The 16,210-nt window shown below is 38.3% G+C and overlaps 1 protein-coding gene across 2 annotated transcripts in view; it reads right to left on the reverse strand.

The window, feature by feature from the left end:
• Positions 1 to 1,589: 1,589 nt before the first annotated feature.
• The window catches only part of LOC126173722 (cilia- and flagella-associated protein 20), a 73,015-nt gene continuing 58,394 nt past the window's right edge, over positions 1,590 to 16,210 (reverse strand). The window contains exon 2 of one of the 2 annotated variants that reach the window (XM_049920979.1): positions 1,590 to 2,743. In XM_049920979.1, the coding sequence (XP_049776936.1) occupies positions 2,438 to 2,743 (306 nt within the window). In that variant the 3' untranslated portion in view covers positions 1,590 to 2,437. The remainder of the gene's footprint in view (positions 2,744 to 16,210) is intronic. The other variant, XR_007535479.1, reaches the window with a different exon arrangement.

Raw genomic sequence — 16,210 nt, forward strand, 5'->3', positions numbered from 1 at the left:
AAGAATTTGACAGTGCACTGAAAGGTCAAATCAAAGCAAGGCACATGAAGTAGACAACATTTCTAGAGAATTATTGAAATCCTTGGAAGAACCAGCCGGACATACATATGTTTTTTTACAATAAGACTTGTCATTGTTTTTAACTTTCTTGTTTACAATGAAGACAACCTGCATTTCCATCCTGTTCTTTCGTAAAACATATATATGTCCTGATTTTAATTCTAATTGATTTTCATTTTGTCACTGCACTTCTGATAACCCGACATATTTACCTCAATTGCTCTTACTTATCTTCCAACCCCATTAGCCTATTTTCAGATTCTAAATTTCTTGAACCTAAATAAGAAGCAGACAGAGTGATAGGGTTTTCAAGGTCCATAATGTTGTCTGTTTGGCTGAACCTCATGTAGCAAGGTAAGGCTGCTGAAGCAGCTGTGGGTGTCCATGGCCTTAAGCGGAGACGCTGAGTCGCAGATAGGTGCAACAAAAAGACTCTCACTCTCATAGCTCTCGGCAATTGAGGCCTTTGTCAACAACACACACACATACACACACACACTCTTGCAAACGCTACTCACACACACATCTATAGTCTCAGGCAACTGAAACCTTCAGTTGCCTGAGACTGCAGTCGTGTGTGTGAGTTGCATTTCCGTGAGTGTGTGTGCGTGTGCATATGTGTGTCTATTGTTGACAAAGGCCTTAACGGCTGAAAGCTATAATTTTGAGAGTCTTTTTTGTTGTGCCTATCTGCAACTCAGCATCTCTGCTCTATGGTGACTAGCAACTTTCCTTCTCATAATATTGTTACATTCCATCTTGGATTTCCATTCTTTGATCATGGCCATAACCCTTTGTCCTAGTTCTCTGACTGCTATTCCTAATATTTTTTTCACCTGGGTCAGAAGACTTATGTCACTTGATTTGCACATGACAGCAGGCTCTCCAGAAAAGCTTGTCCACAGTACATTAGCCTGCCAGAGCCTGAATAGTTCAACAATACATGTCAAACATCAGCAGAGCTATGCTCAAGCATCTTAGCCCAGACCTGAAGGCTTCTGCATCTCAAAGCCTGGGATACAAAAGACCAGTTTTCATACTGATCTTGTGCCAACAGTGCCTTCTCATCCCTAATCAAAACCACAATTTAGCAGTATGCCTGTCTTTGTGTCACCCGTAATACATTTACAAAACACACACAAAAACTGTTCCAGTTTTCCAATGTCACGAGAAATAGAACTGATGAGTAATGAAAATTATGGCAGGGTAAAATTGCATGAGGTATGTTTACGGAAAATGGCTTTTCTGGGTAAGAGTAGTAGTAGCAGTAGTAGTAGTTTTTGTCTAAAAGATTTACAGCTGTGGTTTCTATTGAGACAAAATAAACAAAGATCTAAAAGTGCGAACTGTGTGTAGTTCAAATCTTCCCAACCAAGATAAAAGATCCAGTGTGCTTTTTTGTCAAATATGCTTATGGTTCATATTAATTTCTGTAATAAGTAATCTTTTTTTTTTACAAAAAGATATAATTTAAGAGAAAAATTAAGTAATTTTTATTCACATTTTACAAGGAAAAAAGTAAATAAATAAAAAATGAAAAAAACCAATTTATTTACACATATCAAGATAACAGCTGTGCACAACAAAAGGAAATAATGCTAAATGCAAATAATTATAATAAAATCTAGTCAATAAATTGTCAAGTGGGTCTACTATCTACATTCAACATGTGTCAATCTTGGCAGGGAATTTCTTATTGCCTACTTCATCATTTAATGTCCTTTCTTTACATTTTTATTACTTACATTATTAATCTTTTGTTTTGGTGTGATAAATTGCCTCTATGTTACTAAAATTCTCAAAAATTAAATGTAATGGAAACTGGATCAATTATACAGTTTGTGCTGCTATATGTATAAATAAGGTAGATAATATCCAAATATGAAATGTTGAGAACAGTATTAAACTTATTTGTGAAAAGCCACTGATATTAAATAACATCAATGTTCTTTGGTTTGTACGCTTATTGATGTTTTCACCAAAAGGAAGGGATTAGTGTCAAGTGCTAAAACACACACATTCAAGATCACTCTCTGATCCAATAACACAACTTGTCCTGACAAAAATAAATTCAGAAACTAAAGAACATCTTTTGTATGTGTCTGTGTACCAACTAAGACTTCATAATTAACAAGCATACATTTGTTTATTTCTTCATAACTGTTACTTTTCGGCAAGTGTATGTGAGAGTTTTTACTGTTATACTGTACAGGTAACAGAGAAATACTGTGAGAATGACATACGTCACTTATGTAATGATGAATTATGATCTTGAATAAGAATGATTATCTGAGGATCCATTAAGAACATCTGTGTATCAATGACACATGTCTACAAAACCATTTATCCATTTCTGTCAACCCATGTTGTTGCAACACTATGCCTTTGCTTTATTTTGTATTGGGAGAAATAATTTGAATTCTGCTGGCAGTTCATCCTCAGAATATAACCTGTCTGAGAAATAAACTCTCCTTATTCTACAATTTGCATGAATCTGTACTCGCAAAGTTTCAATATAATTTGTCCCATAAGCTCTGCGAGTAAAATCTGCTAAGTTAAACTGTATTTGGTTCCATCCATCGTCCAGCCGCATTGGCATTGTGCAAATAAAAGGCTTAACACGAGTAGTGGATTGGTAGTTACTTGCACGAAATCGTCTGCGAACATTTTTGTCATCCAGAATCTGTAAGAAAAAATTATTCTTTGTTAATACATTTTTCATTCAAAGACAGAAACGTTTTTAAAGATATCTGACATTATGTGATACGTAACTTAGAAATTCTAAGATGTTTAAAAGAATGAGGCTATTTCCTTGTCTTCATAATCCTTAAGCCCACAATTGAAAATTTGATATTTTATATGCCCATGTTCATGAGAAACATTTGGTAACATAGCCACAGGAGTAGTATTAGTTTATTTTATTATTATGCTAAGAATAATAAAGTGGGGATTTTCTGTGTATTGAAGGAAACACATACACAGGAAAAAACGCCGAATGATTGGTGAGCAGTCCCCTTATCCTTAAACACAATATGTGGAAGAAAAAACATCAGAAATCATGTTTTTCTTATTATTATTATTTAAATTATTCTTCTTCAGCTGCCTTATGCTTTCAAGTGTTGGGTCATATTTAAATTCATGGTGTATTTTGAGCACTGAAAGCTATTCTTCAAGTGATTAACATTTTTTTTGTAATTGCCGTTTGTAATAGCAGTTCCTGCTGCTCCGGGGGACAATTGCAGAGACTTGAGGCGCAGATAATTTGTACTGGATTTGTTTGCCCATATTAACATTTTGAACACTTGTGGAGGTTACTAAAATATTTGGTTAGTGCTTTTCCTACTGGTGCCTGGACAAAGGAAAAATTTTTTCTCATATATAGAATGCATTCGACCAATTTCTTTCTCCTACTCTGGGAATGTTGTCAGTTACAACTGACACACCCACCACTATGTAATGGAAAGTCTCAGTTCGCAATCAGCAGGAGATAATGAGTGGCTTGTTGCTCTGAATGGAATATAACACAGAGCCAATAAAGTGTCAGAAAGGTAATAAGAAGTACATTATCATGAAAGGAAAAGAAAAACAAGAAACAGTTCCAAGCACTAGCAAATATAATCATTTGAAATGATGAGAGAAGTAATTTTTGAGAAAGTTTAGTTTTAGTTATTTCCATATTATGTTTGCCCATATGTGGAAAATCTTGCTATAATTTGGAAAGCATAAATTCATTTATTTAATCCTCGAGTAGGAGTGCTGATTTTCATAACATGGGCAGGCTCGCAGTGCACTTTGTGCACATGCAGGGAATAGCCATCTTCATGTTACCAAGGTAAACATGTATAAGCATAATCACTGTTTAATCTTAGTTTAATTCAACAATGATAAAATAAACTCAGATTATATGGGCTAAAGCACTGTTTAATTAAACAATAATAAAATTAACTTTCCAGAGAAGAAGAAAGAGTGAAAGAGATTACAATGGTGAGTGGAGTAGAGCGACATTTTAAGTAAAAGGAGGGTGAGTTAAGAGGCTGGTGTGTGTGGGCAGCAGACGCGAACTGGGTAGAAACAAGAAGAGAGGCAGACAGAGAATAAGGCCCACAGAGTTGCAGGAACAGAGAATATACTCCAGTGCAGTGTCACTTACTAGTTGCAGAATTAAGAAAAGATAGTATTGGGAGACTAATAGCCATTGAAGTCACAGTGTGTTAGGTAACATGTGCAGAAATTAAGGCTTCAGTTGACATTTTGCCAGTTTGATAGCAGAAATTCATCTGAATGGATAGTTTTTTTGTGGTCAAGCCCATGATGTGCTTTAGTGGTTTGAATGAAAGTGGTGTTTTGTTATGTGGTGTAGTCAAGGTTTTGTGACACTATAGATAGAGCATCAGTGACAAAGGGGAGCAAAGGTCATTATTTTGTCAGGGGTGGCAGGAGGGAAAGCGACACTTTGTGGGTAATGGAGTGGGCGGCTCTTTCCTTGGCTCGGTGGGTGAGATGTGAGCGAAACATTGGTGGTTCCACTATCAGCCATTTATTGAGACATAAGACCCTTTAAACAAACAGAGTAATACAATGTGTTTTAACTCGCTCAATTCCTTGTGACTGCAGAGCGGCATGGAGTTGTAGCGTGCAGATTTCAGTGATCACTGATATGGTGACAGCTTGTGTTGCAGCGGAGCACCAGGGAGCCTATTCTTCCCTCAGTAATGTGCCCATGACCATCTGTGGCGGCAGCGCGGTCTTTTCCTTGTCAATTTGCTTGCTGCGTTATTAAAAAGCAGCTACAGTTTGGCATGGAGTGCTCCATCCCAGAATCGAAACAGTGACCCTCAGGTTCGGCGCCTTCATCAGCCTCTAGATTCTTTCCTCAGCCTATAGATTCACAGGTCACCCATTTGGTGAGGCCGCAATCCCTTTGTCCTCACCAGCCATCTGGGTAAGTACCATGTGAACTTTTTTCTGACAGCATCTTGGGTGGCGTCTTCTGCACTCATCTATTGGCACTGCACCAACATCTATCTCTGTCGAGCAGTGTAGCCAGCTAAGTCATTGCAGTGAAGTATGATGTACACTGACTAACCATCAGTCCATCCATCAAGGTGATGCTTCTTCTTTCTCCCCTCAAAGGACCCGCCATGCCTGTTTGTTGGTGGTATTTATTCAATGTTTTAGCCAATGTCACGAAGTTTCTAGGGTGGCAACTGACTCTTCGGTCATTGATTTATGCTTCTCATATCGGGCAGAAATTTGAACTATGTCAGCACTTGTGCTGGCTTTCCTTTTTTACTTCTATACTGGTGTGGTTGGGCACTGCACTGTCGTCCTCTCCTCCACGTTGCCAGATACGTCATGCACATGAATTCAGTATGCTGACAGTTCCTGGAGCACTGACCATTGATGTGCAAAATGCGATGGTCGTTATTCTCCTTGGAAGCATTGCCCGTCTGTTCGGTATTTGATCTGTTGAAATGCTGACTGCTGCTGCGTAAAATTCGCTGGTCATCAGCTTTCTTGTTAGACAGCTGCCACTTCAGAACATTGTGGCTTAATGTGTCAAAGTCTCTAAAATGTTCACTTAACCTATAATAAGTCTTTACGTATTTTTTTGCCTGATCTCTGCTTTGAACAATCATTAACAACATGTAATTATTATTCACAACCATAAATGATACATAATTATTATACAGCTTAAGTGATCGTGCCTTTGGTGGATAACAAATGGGCAGGAATAGATGTTGGTGGGCTAATGTATGCTACAGTTCATGCATGTAGATCTTTCACAAGGATGTGGACCATGGACCAATGTTTGAGAGGATGAGAGTGACACTGGCATTTGAAGTGCTAGTGGAAACATGATTTAGTTGTTCAGTATGATGTGAAATGTGACCAGCTGTAAAACCAGATTAAAACTGTGTCCTGAACTGGAACTTGAGCCCAGAACCTTGTCTTGTAGGAGCACTGCTTTTACAATCAGACAGATGACATCAGGTTTTCAGTTGGAGACTTGGTCAGACAATCAGTTTTAATCTGCCAGGAAGCTTCAAAACAGTGTACACTCTGCTTTACTGTGAAGAATTGGTTCTGGAAACAAGCCCTAGTCTTATGTTAAGCTGTTACTCCAATATATCATTTCTCTTAGTAGTTGTAACCCAACAAGGTATGCAGCTGAGCTGCACTAGATTTTGTGAAACAGGAGATAAGGTTCTGGTAGAATTTAATTTTTGTAGGTGTCTTGTGACAAGATAGCTCATTTGTCATTTGATTGCTCCAGTTGTCAGAACTACTGAGCAAGGAAGGTCCACTTCTTTGTGCCTGCTCAGAAGGTGTGCATTGGGATGGAGAGGGGGCGAGAGAGAGAGAGTGCTCTGAGGATTTTGTTTGTAAGCTAAGTAACTTTTTCCATCCTACATATCTGTGTGTTTGGAAGACAAATGGTAACAAGAGACAGAAGGTAACAAAGCAACTACTGTTGTAGCAAGCCACAACAAAAGAATAACTAGTGTTCTAAGTTCTCCCATATCTCATCACTGCCAAGAAACGAAAGGTACAAGCATCTTGATGGGAAATGTAAAGCATACTGAACTAAAGACTTTCGTTATATTAAGACTGTCTTTTGATTCTAGCGAGTTAATGCCTTTGCTAATATATGACATAGCATTTTTCCTAGTTGTGCATATTTTGTGAATGGATTCACTGTTTATAACTTTTAGAAAGTTATTATGCAAAATGAAATGCAAGTTGGATTCTTCCAAGGCAGCACAAAAGGTGAGCATGCCTGAGATTTTAACCAGAGGATAAAGGAGGCATACAGAGAGCAGCATTTCACAGCACCATATTTTGCTTAAGTCATTGCTATGAAGTGGAATGCAAAAGAATCAAGGACTTGCCATGGTCCAGACAGATGCCTGTTGTCACTAACAACACTGGTTTTACTTGTGGATTGTCTTATTCATCAGAAACCTCTTATCGCTGCATCTGAAAATGTGCCAAAGGCCCCAAAAATCACGTGTGTGTGTGTGTGTGTGTGTGTGTGTGTGTGTGTGTGTGTGTGAGCGCATGGTGCGCATGCAAGCCAAACCAGAATTAGATACAATATACAATATATGAAACTGATGTCTTACCATGATTTGGTATGTAATGAGACATCGGCTCACCGCTTTGACCCTGCCTCTAAATAGGTGACCATGAAGGAGTGCCATACCTGTTTCCATTATCTAATTTGTCATATTGCAATGCAATATTACTTATGGTAATGACCATAACAACAGTGATAACCAAGATAATACAGAATGTACTGTAACAGTAAATGTCATTTGACGTATTTGTAAAAGTGAGAGAAACATGGACTTGCACCCACCCTCCCCATGCACTGCTGTCATCTTCTGCTGGTGCACATCTCAGAGCTCATGCCACATCTCATCAACTACTCATTATATAAGCATGTCTGCATCTTCATGGTTGTGAATTTTCAGACTCATTCCAAATCCATGATAATTCTCCTTTATGATGTTATCTAGGAAGCACTGTGTGTAAATGAATCACAAACACTGGAAGAGGCCAAGTGTTGCTTCCTTCATAATATTAACATTGAACTAATAAACTTTCCTTTTCCTAACGATGCATTACTCTGTTTTCATAGCCTTATTCTTCAATCCAGTAGTCAGTTTTCTGATTTCCATTCTTTAATGCTTCTGTAAAGTATTTTACAACATAAATTATTTCGTGCAAGACTTCATCGCTCTTTTCCACAGCAGTATTTCAAATTGTATTGTAATTCTCATAAACTACGTATTTATTTACTTTCATTTTCCTGGTACTCATTTCTCAGAGCTTCTGTAGTACAGGTGTTTTAAAACTTTCTTCTTCTGAGTTGTTTTCTTTCCAATGTTTTATGTCCTCTGCTCATATGACAGGCTTTTGTCTCTTGGTTTATTTTTAACAAAATTTTATGGCTTCATGTTTCTGCATTTTTTTATTTCTGTAAAATATTCTATTAAACTGTATCAAAATGATAATTCAATTGAGAACACTACTAAATTATGAGACAGAATTGCTGGCTAGTACTTACAGTTGAAAAGGAAGGCCAAGTCACTCAGAAATGAATGAGAGAGACCCACTTGTAATGGGGATGAGGGCTTTTGAAGATCACCTATTCAGTTCACATGATCATCAATTATATCAACTATTATCAATTGATTCAGATGCCTACCTAGCAGGGCATAACAACCAATTTTACCCTAATAGAGGTGGTGACGCTTTGTGGCACTTCATGAGACATCAAAAGTATTTTAGGGGCCATCTAGATGATAGACCAGTCAATCATCATCCATAATTCACAGAGATTGGTTGTAGATGTTCACAAAGGACAGACAGTGGCAGACGTACCAGGGCCCAAATTCATACAATATAAACACTACCACACAAAAAATACTTCCAAAATGTACTTGCCTAAAGCTCGTTAGGACATAGAAATCATTGTGGTAATCATTACATTTTACCCTAAGACTGAGGTAGCAATGTATACAATCAGCCCAGGCAACCTCCTTCAATGCTTCAAGTATCCAACTGGGATTTCCCAACACACATACCAGTCTCTGAGACATGTAATGTGCAGTGAGCAGAAGTACACTTATAAGGTTGTCACTTTTGTAACCAGTAGCAAGGTAGTAGCTTGGCATGGAATGATTGCTAACGGGTGATTGTTGTTGCACAGCATTTAATCAATCAAACAATGGAAAATCCAGGATGGAATATAACAGTGTGGTTACAGATGCCTGAGACTACAGTTGTGTGTGTGTGTGTGTGTGTGGTCTATTTATGACGAACGCCTTAAAGGCCAAATGTTATTCGTGACAGTCTTTCTGTTATGCCTATCTGCAACTCAGTATCCCTGCTAAATGGTGAGTAGCGTTTAATCAGCTTGAGACATTCGGTAAGCTGATAGCAACCACAGTCTTCACGAATTTTATGCTCACTGTGACAGCAGTATTCCCCGAATTAGAGGTGAATCCCATTGGCATACAAAAATCACAATACCCTTACAACCTCAAATATGGAGTATCCCACAAGTTGTGCTCCCACAGTCTGAACATTTTGCAGTTCGTTATCATGCTGGCCATTTTGCCCTTCTCTATCATGCTGATTGCAAGTAAAAGGTCTGATGACATCTGAGCCATACATGGTAAAGTAGTGAACTTGCTATAACAACAGTACTGTTCTCTTTCCAATGCAGCAATGGTGCTACTGATTACTGTGTCAGTGCCTTCTGTCATGATTGTTCCTATGATCACAGTCAATACTGCTATTGGTGGTAAACTGACAATGGGTTGTTTAATCATCATATCAAAGTTTGTTCTGCTAAAAAACAATTAACTACAAACATATGAACTTAACCGAAACATTAAACACATCAGTAATTGCTCATAGTAAGACAGAACATTTGTAGCAATAGAAAAATAGATTTCCAGTTACAAGATGTGCTCATAATCAACCAGCGAAAAGTGTATGAATTACTATGAGATTCTCATTGGGGAAAGAAGATAACAATATCATTGGTTCAAAACAAGAATTGTGCAACTGCAAATAATATTACTTTCAGAAGCAGAAAACTAGAAAACAATTGTTTTGGTTGACTTTTCAAGACAGCTTATTTACAAAAATTAATTTTTAAAATAGTTTTATATTACTAATAATTTATGCAGTTCAGAAATGGAAAGAGTTTTTACAGTGGGATTAAGATTAACAGAAATTCCAATTTGAAATGCATTTTACATGCAGACGATAACACATTGCAGGCGGAGAAAGATAATGACGTACAAAGGGGAATACATTTATTACGCAAGATTTCTGAAGAGTACCATATGACAATTTTGGAAAAGAAGACAAAATCAATGGTTTCTACAGGAAAACAACCTGTGTGGACAAAAACTGTTACTAAATGACATAGCAGGTAAAACATTCTAGGTATTTAAATTGAGGCATCACATAAAAATATGATGCAGATACTGATAAAGAACAAGTAAAGTTTAGGAATATATGTGGAATGATTAAAAGATGTCTAAAAAATAAAATGAGGAAAGAAACAATGTTGAAATTATGAGCAACAGAGATGACATTTCTAAGAGCAGTAAAGAAATGCACAAGAGATTGCAAATCTCAAAAATTAGGGAAGAACTGGATATATTTAATATTCTGAATAAAATACAAGTAATTGGAACAAGCATCTCAGAAGAATGAATGAAGAAAGATTACCTCTCCAGATAAGAAGATTTAACCCATTTTGAAACATAAGACAAGAAAAACCAAGGAAGCCATGGGAAGTGTAAAAAAACACCAAATCTGCTATATTTAAGTGATCTGACAGGTTGGTTGATACTCTGCAATGGCTCTTTTGAAAACATAGCTATTTACTGCATTTCAACTGGATTACCTTCTGAACTGCTGCTCTACAAATTGTTGACTGATTTGCTTGACCCTACACTATCTGGATTATTCTCTTGGTCTTGGTGTGTTCTACAATTTATGATTGCCCTGTATGGACTGGAATTGTGAACTTCCAAGTGATTACAATGTGTTCTTATTTTCTGTGTCATAAGGAGTGCGTTGTACAATAGCGGATGTAATACCAGTGTCAAGAATTCAATATTAAAGAGAGAGAGAGAGAGAGAGAGAGAGAGAGAGAGAGAGAGAGAGAGAGAGAGAGAGAGAGAGAGAGAGAGGGAGAGGGAGAGGGAGAGGGAGAGGGAGAGGGGGAGGGGGAGAGAGAGAGAGAGAGAGAGAGAGAGAGAGAGAGAGAGAGTTTGTGTGTGTGTGTGTGTGTGTGTGTGTGTGTGTGTGAGAGAGAGAGAGAGAGAGAGAGAGAGAGAGAGAGAGAGAGAGAGAGAGAGAGAGGATAATGGATTAAGTTCAGTGATCATGTGACCAGAATTTATGAAAGTGTGATTGCAACTTCAAATGCAACACAGGCACAACAAGAGCAACTACAAAAGCAAATGCTGGAACAACCACTACAACAAAGGCAGCAGGTACAAATTATAGAATGATAGCATCTTATATTGTAGCAGCTCGTAAAACCAACACAGCACTCCTCTTCATACAGAAAGTGGACTGCGACTGATGCTACAGACGTCTGCAGCTCACTTCCACACAATTAGCATAACCAAAGTTGTTAAACAGAGTGCTTTTCTGCTATCTGCTAACACCCATAATACTGTGTCTTCTACAAAAATTACACTCTCACAATAAACATGAGTGTTAAGATTGTCTGGAATCCATAGTTTTCTCTCTAAGTATAACATCAGTAAACATGTGTTATAGAAGCTAGGCACAAATTTTTTAGTTGTCACAAGAAGTTGTATCAGTCATATGCTGCACAGGCTGCACAGGAAGCTGATCTCAAGGGGTTGACCTGTAAGTGTGAGTTTTTTTGTGAAAATCAAAACTGTAAACAATACTATGCTAAATCGCTAGTATGTGACATGTAAAAATTACATATGCACTCAATACGGAAGTTGACGCCCAGGCACTGAAATTTCAAATCCTACTCTCAAAGGAGTGTTAACAACAGTGAAGACTTTTGAAATGTCAGATATAGCAAAGCACTATTTTTGTACCTTCTATAAAACCATTTAAAATATCTAGTGCATCATGATAGAATTTTGATGAAAATGAAACAGAACCCATAAAACAACATTCCCATTCACACCAATGTGTGATAAGACTCATCAAGTTTATCTTCATTATCCAAATTGGGATGCAAACCACAATGTCCGTTTAGGGAGAAAGCGCTTACAAAAAAATCAGCAGAGGCACATATTTAACTCAAAAGTCTTCACATGGTCCCTCTACCAACCAATCTCGCTATAACAATAGTGGGAAGTGGTATCCAGAGAGTCCAGACTGTTTTGCTAAACACATGTGCACTTGGTGCCCATATACAGAAATGGGCTGTTTACAGTGCTGTAAACAAAGACAATGCGGTGGAAGTTCACAGAAGTGGCATTATGTCATAACAAAAAATTCCACAGCAGCATAAACATATGCAGCCACAGCTGAAGCATTTTACAGAGCAACCGCAAAAGTTTCCTCTCCCACTAACAATCAACACCCATATAATAAAATTTCTTGTTGACACCAGTACACCAACTTCTATGCTCAGATTGATTCTCCATGCCTCTTCTGCCGACATTATAAATGTTATAATCCTACAGCAAGCACCACACTCCACATATGTGGTAAATGCACATTTACAGCATTGTACAAAATAAAATTCAGCCATCTGCGAACTTTCCCATCATGCACAAGACATGGATGCTTTTTCGTCTTTAGGTTTTAAAACAGTAGGTGGCAGCAACGTTTCCTCAGCAACTGTTCCATCAATGAGCTTGACTCACTATGCACCAAATTTTCAGACCTATTTTCACCAGGCTTAGGTTGTGCAAATATTATGTGACTCACATTCAGCTCATGTCTTCTTTAGAGTGGCAGAAGAATTGCAAGATGACCTCAAGTCAGAATTAGATCAGCTAGTACATCAAGACTGCCTCACACTCATCACATCTACTCAATGGGCAAGATCACTGGTACTGTTATGAAAATCAAATGACTCCCTTGTGTTTGTGCTGATTTTAAATCAACTATAAAAGCAGTCACATTTTGGCTTTGATCCCATTCCAAGGCCATAAGAGCTCATACGTCAATATTATGAGATGGAGAGTAATTTTCTAAAACTGATCTATCTGAAGCTTATTTACTATCATTGCTAGACAAACAGGTCCCCAATTCAAGATCATCAACATTCCATTTGGACTGTACAGACACCCCATATTGCCTCTTGGAATTGCCAGTGCACTAGCAATTTTCTAAATTTTTTTGGAGCCGCTAATTCAAATATTCCAAGCACAATTTTATGTGTATGATGTATTAGTAAGTGGCGCTACAAGAGATTGACATCTGGAGAGCTTAGGCCCTCTGTTTCAGAAACTACAATAAAACAGACAAAAGTGCATGTAGAGTACTTAGGCTGCATACCAAGTTAACTCTCTCAGCAACATGTGGAAGCCCTGGAAAAAAACCAAGTGCCTACAAACTCAAAGATCTTCAGTTATTTCTCAGAAAAATAAATTATTATGCAAAATTTATACCAAATCCCACAAATATACCCAGACCCATAAATAATCTATGCAAGAAAGGTGCAAAATATGAATGGTCACACAGCAGCATCAAGAGCCTTTTCCAAGTTAAAACATTATCTACAGTCCTTATCTAGTAACCTATGACCCAGCAGAATTCCTTATCCTGGCCAACATGTTTTAACATAGCACTGAGGCTGCTTTTTCTCACAAAGGCGATGATGGGCATGAACAGCGCTAATGGAATACGTCTAAAATGCTAACTTCAGCCAAGATCAGTTACAAATTGAAAAGGAGCACTGCCTATCATATTTCGCATACAAAAATTCCATATGTTTCTTTATGACACAAAATTTCACCTCATAACAGATCACAAGCCATTAATTTCCTTGTTCAGTCCTAACAACCACCTTCCTGAAAAAATGGCAAAATGTTTAAAATTTCGGGTTCCTCTTCCTCAGAAATTACAATTATTTAATTTTTCTATTGGTGGACTGCACAACAGGCTAATGCTGATGCCCAGTTTAAACTACCTATGGGACTAGATTCCGCATTTGATCTTCAGGACTAGATTCCTCATTTGATCTTCAGAAAATGGTGTGCTTCCAAATAGATGATGTCTTACAAAACTGCCTATGAGAGTTTCCTGCCATGCATTCATAATCACAAAGGATACAGCTGAGGACCATAGACTCAAACAACCTGTGAAATACATTTGCCAAGGTTCAGAGCACCCCTCACCCCGCTCCCTTCCAGAACTCAGCACATATTTTTCCCAAAAAAAACAGGATCCAGATGGCACTGGAGTACTGATACTGGTATAAGGCGACAATACTGCATCAGTGTGTCGTAAATTTCCTGCATGCTCACCACTAGGGGATAACACTCTTGAAGATGCTTACAAGGCAGCACACCTACTGGCCCATCATTATGCAGGATATCAAGAAGACAGCCTGCTCCTGCAAGATGTGTGTGCTGTGTTTTATCCCCATAAGCACCCCCTCAATGGTTCTGTGCCCGGCCAATGCCACAGTGCAGCTGAGAACGCATCCAAGTGAACTTTTGCCAGCTCCTTCCTTAAACAGATGTGACCCACTGTCATGGACTCTTCCAAGAGCCTTTAAGTAGGTCAAATGTCAAATATCATAGCAAGAGAGACAATATGTGGCTTACACAAAATATTTGCCACTAAAAGGAGTCCAAAACCAATCATTTCAGACAACGGCCCTCAATTTTCGCACAATATGTTCTGCCTTGTAATGTTCGTGATAACAACACTATACCACCCAGTCTCCAGCAGCGAAACCAAGTAGTTTGTCCACACCTTTAGGATACAGATGCAGAGGATGCTGCCAGTTGCACCCAAGACTAAGATTATAATTCATAACCTGGGCTCCTACAAGACCACATTGATACTGGGATGCACTTTGGCAGAATTAAAGCAGCGCTGACACCGGACCCTCTGAGGCCTACACAATATGCCCTTGCCAGTCTGCTCATCAATGCCGCTGCTTGCTGTGTACAGAGGTTTGGGCTCATAACCTTAGAAGAGTCCCAAGATGGATACCAGACGTCACCAGAACTGCCCGGAGATGACAAACATTTACGGCTCATGGCACCATGCTGATATATCACAGCTTTCAGCTACGCCCACATTTAGCATGCCCCTCAGACTTTTAGCCTCTTGGATTACTGATGAAATATGATGTGCCTTTGTGGACTCAAACAAATCTAGCAATGTTTTTAATGTTGCCAATACTTTTCAAGATTTCATAAATACATAAAATTTCTTATACATATCTGTTCTATAGTACAGGACTTGTTCAACATTAAGTATTCTTCATTACTGCTTTATTGTAAACATTTTTAGAAATATTTCTAAATTTATGTATTGTACAGGAAGGTTTTAATTAAACTTTCACCACTTGACAAACATGGTTGCAGAACAATGAACTTTGTGGAAACATTTGTAAGGACATGCAGAAGAGAAATAATTAATAAACCATTGAAAGAATCACATTTTCATTTTCATATAAGAGGGTAACATTTGTTAATTGTATACCATGTTTACATTACAGGTTACAATGTTGCTCTATGCGATGACCATCTGCATCCACGCTGCACTAGAGATTGCTCTACTGCTGCCCAAAATGATGATGGACCATGGAATGTTCAGCTGTCATGACACAGCTCATACACTGCTTGAAGATACCACACTGATCCAGCATTCTAAGCCACAGTAACTTCTTCAACATTATTTATTTACCGTATGGCAATACATATACAAAACTACTACATGTCAACATTTAAACACTGCTCTCTAGCATAAAATAATGCAAATGACAACAGCTATATACAGATATCAAGATCTTTTATGTATTTTATCACATCATTAGTTGCTATCAGCAAATCTGTGAAATGACCTTTACAGGCACCTGTGTGACATGTCAATACGACGTGAGCAATTATCATTCCCCACTACAGTCACACAATGATGATGATTTGCCCCAGTCATAGAGAGTGTCTGCGCATCTGCCATGGTCCGTTCGGACTTAGTTCGGGGTAGTTCAAACTGCCCAAGCCTTATTGAATCCAGGGGGTTTCTTTGGATGCAAGGCAATTTCAGGCATTGTGGAGGACAGTTCTGTTTCCAGCAGTACTTCTGTTCATCAATGGTATTGAATTCAGTTTCCATGAGAGTCCTGGCTGTTACGAGAGTGGATGTCTTGGGCTTTGTCTCAGTCTTTCTTGTTCTGCACAATATTGGGAGGTCATTGTTTTCAGCAATCTTCTGGTATTCACTGCAGTTGAGCACTCTTCTGCCTGATATCAGGTGGTAGAATGTGGCTCAAGACAGCTAACCGGTATGTGGGAGTCAATTGTATTGACCTACTAACAATGTGTATAGTCTCATTAAAGTGTATGTCTATCTTTTTTACGTGTGGACTACTATGGCAGACAAGCGCACAATACTCTGCTGCTGACGATACCTAACAAGTGCTGCAGAGCTTATG

Source organism: Schistocerca cancellata, chromosome 1 (assembly GCF_023864275.1).
Source record: "Schistocerca cancellata isolate TAMUIC-IGC-003103 chromosome 1, iqSchCanc2.1, whole genome shotgun sequence".
In the NCBI taxonomy this organism is placed as follows: Eukaryota; Metazoa; Arthropoda; class Insecta; order Orthoptera; family Acrididae; genus Schistocerca; species Schistocerca cancellata.